We start from the raw sequence: 12,143 nt of genomic DNA, 5'->3' as shown, positions 1-12,143 counted from the left end.
TCATACAATAGTTCTTACAGATATCTCAAAATATTATTTATGGTCATCACTACTTTGAAATTACAGTAGTAAATCAGATCTGCCACTAGATCTCATTACTCAATGCATTATTAAAGATGCATATGCATTAATATATCACAATCAAAAATTAGTCTGAAAGCTACATTTCAATGTATTTCGTTCCTTTGTAATACCAGATATTTTATTTTTTAAAAAGATTGTTCTGAGAGAAGGTCCACAGGCTTCACCATCTAGTGAAAGAGGCCCATGGCATAAAAAGATTAAAAAACCATATAAAAGTTAACAATTAATAGCTGTGTTAAAATGTTGACCTCCTCTAAGAAATGGAATTCAGGAATCTGAGAAAACTTGTAGACTCTTTTCCCAGTTAACAAATGGGCATGGACGATGCATAAGAGACAATGATTCCTCCTCCTTCTGAAACAGCATTGTACCAAAGCACTCAACTTTTAATTCCAAACAGAAAGCTAGCTCTGTAACTACCTTAATCTCTATAACTCACAGCTTACTATGGGCAATGAGCATACCTATAGCCCAAATCTGTAGAGGGAGACAATTTAGTGGAAAGTGAATAAGAATAGTTGACTAGCTATTAGGGAGCTGTATATGTGGAGGCTAAGGAGTTCAGACTTTATTTTAGGTAATTCTTTGACTGTCTTATTTTACTTTTCATTTACAGTAACTCACTATTTTGGAAACAACTAAATTTGTATTAAAAACATACTTTGTTTAAAACTCTTAAAAGGCTTCCCATTGCATCAAAGACTTAAAGGTAAGACCTGAAACCATAAGACTTCTAGAAGAAAATTAGGCAGTACACTCTTTGACATCAGTCTTAAAAGGATCTTTTTGGACACCATGTCTTCTCAGACAAGGCAAACAACAGAAAGAACAAACAAATGGGACTTCATCAGACTAAAGAGCTTCTACAGGGAAAACAGGATTGAAACAAAAATACAACCCACCAACTGGGAAAAAATGTTTGCAAATCATACATCCGACAAAGAGTTAATCTCCATAATATATAAAGAACTCACACAACTCAACAACGAAAAGTCAAACAACCTGGTCAAAAAATGGGCAGGGGATATGAACAGACATTTCTCCAAAGAAGAAATGCGGATGGCCAACAGGCATACGAAAAGATGTTCATCATCACTGATCATCAAGGAAATGCAAATCAAAACTACATTCAGATTCCACCTTACACCCATTAGAATGGCTAAAATAACCAAAACAAAAAATAACAAATGTTGGAGAGGTTGTGGAGAAAAAGGAACTCTCATACACTGCTGGTGGGAATACAAATTGATGCAGCCTCTATGGAAAACAGTATGGAGATCTCTCAAAAAATTAAAAATAGAAATACCATATGACCCAGCCATCCCACTACTGGGTATCTATCCAAAGAACTTAATCAGCAATTCAAAGAGACCCATGCACCCCTATGTTCATTGCAGCATTATTCACAATAGCCAAGACATGGAAGCAACCTAAGTGCCCATCGACTGATGACTGGATAAAGAAGATATGGTATATCTATACAATGGAATACTACTCAGCCATAAAAAAGGATAAAATCGTCCCATTCACAACAACATGGATGGACCTTGAGGGTATTATGTTAAGCGAAATAAGCCAGATAGCGAAAGACAATCTCTGTATGACTCCACTCATACGTCAAAGATAAACAAACATGTGGACAAAGAGAACAGACTAGTGGTTACCAGGGGAAAGGGGAGGTGGGGGGTGGGCACAAAGGGTGAAGTGGTGCACCTATAATATCACTGACAATAATAATGTACAACTGAAATTTCACAAGGTTGTAAACTATCATAATCTCAATAAAAAAGAATTTTAAAAAAAAAGGATTCCCATTGCCCTTTAGATAAGGTCCAACAAACAGATACAAAGCTTACAAAGTCCTCAATAGTAATTTTTTTTTTTTACCTCTTTAGCCTAATTTTAATCCCCTTTCCATCTCATAATCCATATTCTAGCCATATTGAATTCTTTTCCACAACTCAAATAGGCCATGTTCTCCTTCCTCCAGACCTTCAACCATGCTATTCTCTACTTGGCTGATTACTTCAACCCCTTTCAATCTGTTTAAATGTCACTTCCTCAGGGAGGCATTCTCTGACCTCCTAGGCATTCCCCTAGTGTATCCTCCCTAAATCTTTCATTAATCCTATGATAACACTCATCACATTTAATTTAATAACGTGTTTAATTGTTCATCTTCTCCACAAAGCTGAAAGCCTAGTGAGGGCAAAGACAGGGTCTTGTTTACAAGATATCCGACTCTGAGCCCGGCAAGCTGCAGGTCCTCAGGAAGAGCTGGCAGAGGCTGAACGCATGTATGGATTTGCCTAGAGATGTGCTTTAAGCACTCCTATTTGTACCTCTAAGAACCTTGAGCTATCCCTACTTGGCAACATTTCTAACACTGTGGCTACTCACTTAAAATTCTATATAATCCTATTTAGCCCTCTCCTCAGACTGAATTAATAAAACTGTATTACTTAGACACATTGTTATATGGTAAAATTAAAAGTTAGCTAGTGTTTTTTTTTTTAAAAAGTCTGAGTGGAAAGGAATGAATGCTACTTGTTTCCAAAACCAAACATTCTTCCATGATCTATTTTCTAGATATCTTTCCTTTTACATAAAATAGATGTTTATTGAAAAGTATACAAATTCCATTTAAGATCATTCCTTTTCATTTCTGCTTTATTAATTGACAGGGTAGTTCTTTGCTTTTGCCCACTATTTTTTCCTTCACATAATTAATAATCTGTAAACATATATTCAAGTACACTAAAAATCAGTGCCTATTTTAAAGAGTCCTTAAAGGATCTTGTTTTAAAATGATAGTTTAGAAAACAGAAGCTGCATTTCATTTTCTTTTTAGATCACAAAATCCAATTAAAAAGTGACAATTATGAGAAAACTCTATTTACTGGTTTAAGTAAATATTAAAATAATTTTCATCTTCTATACTTTCCATAATGTAACACCTTATGGTTATTTTGTATACATTTAAACAAAATTAAAAACCCTCTCTTTAAAGTAAAGAATTTAGAGATCTTACTCAACACATACAGGGACTTTCACAATTACAACTCACCTCCATTTTTCATAAACCTGATATTTTAATGTCCAATTCCCAGTAAACAGGAATTTCAAGAAGATTCATAATTGCATGATACCATATTTCATTAATTCTAAGAGGCATATTTTTTCACATTTTGCCATCTCTGAAATCAGGATGTCTCTTACAATTGAGGGTATCCTAAAATTTATCACTGGCAGCATTTTTTCTTTTCGTGGTCTAAGAATAATGTTTATTACAATTCATGGCATCTTAGGCTAAATGAAATACAGTTATTAAAACATTAACTTTTCTCTAATAATGCTTTGTAACTTATCTAAATCACAGTACATTTATAAGTCAAACAATTCCAGAATCAAAACTAAATGAACTTAAGATTCACATTTTACTTAGACTAACGACTAGGCTAAACTCAAGAAAATAGACAAGTGGAAGAAAAAATCTCTTAAAAAAAATTTCAGAAGTCTAGATTAGAAGCAGAAATAACAGAAATGCAAAAAAAAAACTTGAAGATGTTCAGTCAGTAGTAGCTTCTAAGAAAGTGGAGGCATGAAATAGCCTTAGAGCTTATCTATAAGAAGAAACAAACATTAGGAACATGGCAGGGATAACTCCGATAGCAAATTGTTTAGGAGGAAAAATACTATTGTTTTATTTCTCCCTCCTTAAGGAGGAATCATTGTCACCCTTAAAACAAAAATATGGTATAGGTAGTTGAAATAATTGTAATTAAACGTAAAATTGTACAAATTCTTAATAAATTAAAAACCAACCTACCAGCATTGTCTTCCTTCTGGCTCAATCTGTTTCACCTTCAGGTAATCCTAGGATAGGGGCTCCTTTTCAGATCCCCAGTTTTTCATGTCGATCTTCTACCTCCCTGTGGCAACAATATTTTCTAATTAAAAGAGTCCTTTTGTGCCACAGGGAGGATTTCTGATAGTATAACAAATACAAAGTTATCACAGCTCATCATGAAGTCAACTTAGTCTTGAGATTCTTCAAGAAAGAAATTTGGCTCTTTATCTTATTTTTCAAGAGAGAAATCTGGTTTTCTTTTTTTTAAATGCATTTTAAAAACCTACACTTTCATTTATTTAAAAAAAAGCACTTCTTTTCGTTGAATTATATAAAAATTTTTATCTATCTTTTCAACAAATCTCTGAACACAATTTTGTTGATCATAAAAAAAGTTGTTTAAGTTTTCTTAATAATTAACTAAGACCAACTTTTTATGTTTTGCTACTTGGTTAAAAACTAAAATCTTGTACCCAATGATCAGAAGAGGTAGGAAGTTCCCAGATCCCTGTCAGCCAATGTTTGTTAATAAAGATTAGTAAGTCTACTTGTATTACATTACACGATGTTAATTATGCTTAAAATGTACATTAAAAAAAGACCAGCAGGAAATGTAAAAAAGCAGAAATTACTGTCCCCTTATTGGTAAGATGATAGGTGATTTTCACTGTTTGTTTATTCTTTACAATACTTTCCAATTTTTCCAATGAGCATGTATTGCTTTTATTATAAGAGAAAAATCAAATTTAGATGTAAGCAAGAATGATTAAAACGTACTGTGATTTTAAGATGAAGTTAATCTAAGTATGACACTACGGCTTTGATATATTTTGGATGACTACATTTATGTTTTTTGGATGACTTTTTTTTATACTTTAAATAACCTTAAGGTATTCAATATTTACCATATAAACAAAAAAGAAAATATATTTAAGATCTCACATAAACGGTTCTTGATTATACTACAAGTCAAAACTCAATTTGTTTCAGTATGTATTTCCTAACATCTATGTGTTAAACACTGTATTATATACACTACATTCGAAAAAATTAAAAAATATGGTCTCTGTCTTCAAAGGACTTATAAGCTCACTTTGAAAACAAAAGGGGTATACACACAAAGGACTGTACAAGAAAGTAAATGGTCAAGTGCCTACATGCAGATGGTCGAACAGAAGACCAGGGAAGGAGGGGGTGTTTAATGTAGGCCACAATCACTGTGGCAAGTTTCATGAGGCTAGGCCTTAAAGAATAGATAATACCTGAACAGATTCTTGATAGAAAACTGTATTTGAGCAAAAGCTCAGAAGCATAAATAGCATAGTCCATGCAAGAGGCAGTAAGGAAAAGAGCTAGAATACAGTGTTTCAGTAGCTAAGAAAGCCAGAATGGATCTGCTTCTGGATGATTCCGTGAGTCACTAAATTTGGCAGAGGAGTGGACTTTGAAATCTGATAAATAAAGAGCAGCTGGAGAATGAGAAATGGAGATGCCAAAGCACAGTAAGTTAAGGAAGGAATAATAAGGAAAAAGTACGGACTGAACGTATAAAGCATTTGTTTTGTTAAAAAGTGGAAGTGAAACAAAAGAGAAAAACTCCACAGAGAAGTAAACAACTGTTCTGTTTTAATGTATGAAAGACCTTCTCCATATTTGAAAGCACAAGGAAAGGTCCTAATAAAGTTAATGGAACACTTACGGAGCACCCACAACCTCACAAGCACTGTGCTTTAATATATTTATTTTATGAATTCCTATTTTATGACAGTGAAACAGACTCTGAAAAGGTTAAATACTGCCAAGTAAGTGATAAGGCAGAAATGTGAAACCAGGACTAACTAACCTAATCAACATTCTTCCTTTCCCTACAAAGAGCGCTACTTTAAAAGGCTAAAAAGAAAAAAAACGATTAAGCTCGGGAATAGTCACCCAGGATTTTCTATCATATTTGACTACTCTCTGGCTCTCATTTTTCCTCAAAATGCAAACATTCCCTAAGGTTAATTCCTTAAGTCTGTGCCATTTCTTTAGATCACAGAGAGACAAATACACAATTTAAATATCTTACCCCTTAGGGAAATCTCTCAAATACCTTTCTCCTTGGAGGTTTCATTTATTTCCAAGGCTTCAGTGAGGATGATTCCCAAATCAGTCTCTCCTCGGCCGTTCTTTACTAAGCTTCAGGTGTACTCGATATCGTCTATTTGCCCCTCCAGATCTATTCTCCACCCTTCCTCTGCTCTGTGTCAGGAGGCTGACTTCATCAACAGGGCTCCCACGGCTTCAGACTGGGTTTGGTCAATGGAGTGCCATGGCAGGGGAATAGAGGGAGAAAGGAGAATAAAATCAGAGTACTTATTTCTGCCCTCAAGCCAGCTGTGTCCTTTGACCAAAGGTCCCAGATTCTCCCAAAGTGACCTTCTCTCCAGGGCTCTCTTCTGGGTTCCGATAACCCTTCCCTCCTTCTGGTCCTTGGGCCAAAGGAAAGAGACAGCTCTGCTATTGCTAGCTCTGGAATACCACCCTCTCTTTTATGGTCATCCAATGCCTGCCCACATATTTTTAAGTAGCCATTTATTAAAACATTCCTTAAATTATCCTAATTTGAGTATGCCATCTCCTTGGTGATGCGATCCTGACTATACATTTGTGCATCTTTAAATACCTATTTCCCCTTAGATGCTCTGCTTCAATTCAAAATCAACACGCCTATTACCAAACTTATCTGCTTCCCGAAACAGTCTTGCCTTCCTCAACTCCCTATATGATACTATGGCTATCACTTAGGGTCCAAAAACTACGGGTAATATCTTACCTAACTATGCCTCTCCCCCTAATCTGTCATGTCAAGTCTTGTTAGATCTTCCCTTCTATAAGCCCCATCTGAAGTTCCTATTGCTTCCACCTTGTTTTCGTATTTCTCAAGTCATCCCTTGACTCATAGTACAACAGCTAGTCTTCCTGCCTCATCTTTTCCCCTATAATTCATCCTGTAGCTCCTGAGATGCTAATTAGTACTTTCTACTCAAAACCTTCCAAATCTTTCTGCTTCTTATATGCCTAATTACTAACTCGGGTTCAAAGCACAATTTAGTCACAACTCGTAATGGAAGCTCCTGCCAGTCTCATTTACTCAATATCTTACACATGCCTTGAATTTCAATATTCCATCCATTTATTAATTATATTTCCCTCAGTCTACAGTGCTTTTCACCTACCTCCTATCTGCCCATCCAAATCTGTCCATCTGTGCTTCTTCTTTACTTTCTCTAAAACGTTGCCTAATCCTGTAAATTGAACTTTCCTCTTCTGAGAATTTCTTTGAATTTGTAAATAGCACTAAATTAATTCTATGCTGCTTTATATTTTGACTATAATATATATATTTTATCTCCATAATTATTAACCCCTTGAGGGAAAGAAACGTGTTGAAAACACTGCTCTTGTACATAACAAATGCAAAGTATTTGTTGATGTATTCTTATAAATTAATGTGGAAGGTTAAGAGGATAAATATAATAAGTTAAGGTACAAGAAGAAGAAGCAGATCCTAAACATTTGCTTAGTCTTCTCAGGCAAGTGTTAAAAGATGTCTATCAAAACTTATCTATTATTGACTGCATTGGTATAAATTTGCTACTTTTTAAATGGTAATCTGTAATAACCTTTTAACATTTATATACATAATTTTTTTAAGAGTGAACATAAAAACTGCATTTTCAAATCTCAGTAGGGAATCCATGAGATTTGCTTCCACCCCCAACTCACCACATCAGTCTACCCAGCAAGCCTCCAGAACTGGTGGAGTCTGCAGCCAGTGGCAAAGGTATTTCCTGCCTGCCAGAGTCAAGATCACCGTTCATCCATACTTCACTACTATTCCTCAAAAGCTCTTTATGATTACTAATCTTCAATTATCATCAAAAAGCAATTTATAGGTTTAGATGAATATGCCTATTTTTAACGTTTCAAAACACATGCGGTTTTTCCTATAAAATTTAAGAGAGAATTACTACTACACACAAGCTCCATGAGGGAAATATAGACTTTAAGTCTATAAAAAGGTGAAGCAAAATAGACTATAATTACTACTAAGAAAACGAGAAATCACTTTATACACAAAATAATGAAGATGGCTAAATGTACATCATTACATGATTTTTGTACTCCTGCCTGGATGACATCATGAGCAGTTTCGGATACAGACATATACACGTCGGTATATAGGAATAAAAGAAGAAAAACCTCAATGTAAACACACAGAGAACTGATATAACAAGTCACTAAATACAATTTCAAACATTTCTTAGACTAACATAATCTAAGTTATTAATGTATAATATAATGTACAATGTGCAAAAACAAATTTTATTCTATACTGGATCTGATTTCCACCAATTCACCAAATAAAAAATGCTATAGCCATATTATAAACATGACTTTTCTTTTCTTCCCAGTCAGCTTCTTCTGCAAAACCTATACATATCTGGAATTTAAGTTAAAAATTTATATCACCACAAGAAACGAACCTGATCCTAATCCACTGCCTAGAAGGAAACATGCATTACAGTAAGTCATAACAACCTTTATTCATCTGTTCTAGATGTCAGAAGAATGAAAACTTATTTAGATTTTAACTTGTTTAAAAATGTATTTTATCCTTTAAATGAAAACAAAGTTAAGCTCGGATTAGCTGATTCTAAACTAATCTATATATATTAACAATCCTTATAGTTACTTTAAAAATCCATGAGCCATCATATTTTAAAATAACTTAGTATATTGTAGTCTCCAAGTTCTGCATGCCTTATGATGGACAAATGCAAATGTTTAAATTGTTCTGATTATAGATATATGAGACAGCAGTTTTCAGTCTGAATTTGGCATTGCCTTTCAAACAGTTGTATCTGAATTCTAAGTTTTACAGTGTTGTTCTGTAAAGAGAGAAAAGAATAGCTATACTATTCTTTATTTTTAGAAGTATTAAAGCAAGCATAGATTAAAAAAAAAAGCCAGAATGGAATTAAAAATGTAAGCTGAACTTCTCAGGTACTTTTAGACTATTCTAGAATAATGTAAGTTATTTACTAACATTTCTTTTCAGTGTTGAAGAAAAATAAATATATTAAGTATTCAAAAACCACTTTTAAAATATCACAAAAGTAACTGTTCTTTAACCCAGACTTTGTATATCCTCTTTTTCAATATCACAATCACTCATACCTTGGCCCTGCAAAAGATACCATCACCCTCAGAGTTCAAAAAGACTAGGAAAATAAAATCCCTTAAGAGGATTATATTTGTTGCTATTTGGAATTGTTATACCTGAATAATTTAAATTAATGAAACACTGACCATCAATTATACAACCAGTAAGATCTGGCCAACCTGCTCTGGTATTTTAATGTGATAAATATCGTAATTTTCTACTGATGCAAATTTGGCACTGTGGTTTTCATTTTTACAAAGTTTCCAATTTGCTACCAAAATCATAGTCTTCCTTACTTTTTTTGATCAAGACATTTTCCAGAAATTTCAAACAGGTTATATATTTTTTTCATTCAACTTAAGCTATCATACTTTTTTTCTCATGCTATTAGTTTTCTACTTAGTTATGCTCTTATAATAAAATTAGTACAATATCTACTTCAAAATATCATGCTGCATAATACTTTCAACTGCTCTTCCTATTCTTTTCCTCAAGAAGAAAATTCATCTCTGCCACTGCACTAGTTTCAGACTGGAAAACTCCCCAAACTCAAAAAATCACATGTATCTTCCTGCCACTTGCGTTATCTACTGTAAATCAAGAACCACTCCAGACTACAGTCACAAAGCCTATATGAAGTGTTTAGCTACCTGTTTTGATAAAATGAGTTGATTACCACTTCACATGGGGTTTGCTGGCACTGTTGTCCTTATTGCTCTGAAGAGCAATGTAACTTCCAATCCCTCAGCTCAGTAAGAAATAAAACTGGAGGAAAAACAGCTTTAAGCTGGAAGAAGCCACAAGTCCTAGGGAGTGCTACTGGGCCTCAACAAGCAGAAAGACATGAAATACTCAAAATTTTTAATCAGGAGACTTTGCCACATTTACGGAACTTGATTTAAATACTTAAGAATTTTTATTAGTATTATAAACCAAGTAATAGGATTCTTTTTCTCCATTAATTGCTAAAGATGAATTTTAATGTTTATTCTTATAAAATAGTCACTACAATCCTGCTTGTAAAATACTCTATTTTCTTTATGGTCAATGGCAAAAATGAAAAAGTTTCTCCAAGAATTATACATACTAATCCCCAATTAAACATACAGTTATCTCACCACAGACAGACTGAAATACCAAAATTTCTAAGAAGACAAAAAGGGAAAAGGAATTTGACAGACTACTACAAAGATGCTTCTGACCTCAGAAAAAAGGAACCATACTGCTCTATGATATTTATTCAAAGAAACTGTTAATCTGTTATAGAATGAGCATATTATATTTATTTTTTGAATTAAAAAAAAGTTAGCCTCATATACTAGCCTACTAACTTCTCTAAGTAAATAACAACTAGTCAATATTCACACTCCCAGAAAAAAATGAAAAAAATAATTTTATTATTATGATCCTGTAATTTGTCCTTAAGGTCCATGATTATGAGACTCATACTTCAAAAAATTATAATGTAGAACTTCTTATATCTATATACCTTCCCTTAAACAAGAGACGTTTCACTGGTTTCCAAGCTATACTAATAGCATTATAAAGAGGTTCTTTGGTATATTATTCATCCGGCAATAATAATGTTGACACTTTACGAAATGAGAGAGTTATAAATAATAAACATTTTATGAGACGTCTACCTGTTTCCACATTCTCGGTCTCAACTTCTTGTTCTTCTGCCACATCTTGCATCATATAAGTCTCATCATCATAAACCAGAACCTGGGCTGCATAGCCCTGCTCTAATCTGGCACTTGGAACTGGCTCCACAATCACTGCTGGGTATTCAGAAACCTTTTCACTTTCCTACAAGAGCAAATTTAAAAAACAATCAACCTTTTTATTCACAAATGCTGGATTCACTTATAAATCCTTGAGTTCATATAGTCTCAAGGAGTCCACACAATGAGTTTCATGTATTATAAATATGACTGTAAAAACCCAAACAAGAGATGAAAAGGGGTAACTTCAATAATCTTCTAACTCTCAAGAGGTGAGACATAGATTAAACATTTTAAATAATTAAGGCTTTGGGATTAAGATGGCAAATTAAAAATATGCATATAATTTTACTCTCTCAGGAAAGCCCACTGAAAGGTAGTAAAAGACTTTTAGACATATACCCATAAGGAGAAGAGATAAGACCAAGAAAATCTTGGGAAGATTGAAAGTGGATGGATGAGTATTATTATTAAGTGATTTAGCAGACCCACGAAAACTGAATATCATAGCCTGGCAGCAAAAAAGAAAGTTGGCAAACAAAACATCTTACACTGGAGAATCCACAGAAGGCAGTACCAATTACTTCTAGAAATGGAGGAGCAGCAGGTGGTACAGAAAGTGGGGGGGGGGGGGGGGGGGGGGTTAAAAACAAGAAGGATTACATTAAAGCTGTTTGAAAAGCACTAGACTGCTCCCTCCTCCATGACAACAAGCCCTCCCTCACCTCAACAGAAGATTGGAGAGTTACTTTCTGGAGAGGGAAAAACAAGAGCATCTTTGAGGTATATTAGGCATATCTGCTAGTATCCGTACTGTATCAAAAACCGAATTTCCAATCAGCTTTTTAGTTCTCCACTTTTAATCATGAGCAGGCAGCCAAAAGCCTCTAACATAGGATATATACATATACATACACACACACACATATATATTCATATTCTTCATAGAGATATGAGAAAACATTATATCCATGAAACAAGAACAGAATACAATTTACTAACATTAAAAAATAAAGAGTTCTTAGAAATTAAAAACGCAATAGCTGAAATAACAGAGGCTTGAAAGATAAAATTGAGGTAATCTTCCAGGAACCACAGAAAAAAGATAAAGCAATGGAAAATAGGAGGGAAAGGAGAGCAACATTAGAGAACCTCATCCAGGAGGTCCAATATCTGAATAACAGGAGTTCTAGAAAAAGAAAATGGAAAGGTGGGGGTGAGGAGGTGGGTGGGAAGGTTGGGAAGATATGAAAGAATTCCAGAAAATTTTCTAGAG

The 12,143-nt window shown here is 34.1% G+C and overlaps 1 protein-coding gene across 33 annotated transcripts in view; it reads right to left on the bottom strand.

Moving 5' to 3' along the window:
* The window catches only part of ELF2 (E74 like ETS transcription factor 2), a 100,293-nt gene that overhangs the window by 39,150 nt on the left and 49,000 nt on the right, over positions 1 to 12,143 (bottom strand). For 22 of the 33 annotated variants that reach the window (XM_070258804.1, XM_070258791.1, XM_070258775.1 and 19 more), the window contains one exon: positions 10,787 to 10,952. The exons of 2 other annotated variants lie outside the window; for them this stretch is intronic. In XM_070258804.1, the coding sequence (XP_070114905.1) occupies positions 10,787 to 10,952 (166 nt within the window). Of the gene's footprint in view, positions 1 to 3,913; positions 4,017 to 6,026; positions 6,223 to 10,786; positions 10,953 to 12,143 lie in introns of all 33 variants that reach the window. 9 more of the 33 variants (XM_070258939.1, XM_070258886.1, XM_070258901.1 and 6 more) reach the window with 2 other exon arrangements.

Source organism: Equus caballus, chromosome 2 (assembly GCF_041296265.1).
Source record: "Equus caballus isolate H_3958 breed thoroughbred chromosome 2, TB-T2T, whole genome shotgun sequence".
NCBI lineage: Eukaryota > Metazoa > Chordata > Mammalia > Perissodactyla > Equidae > Equus > Equus caballus.
Note: the sequence above shows the minus strand (reverse complement) of the source record. Positions and strands in the feature narration are given on the sequence as shown.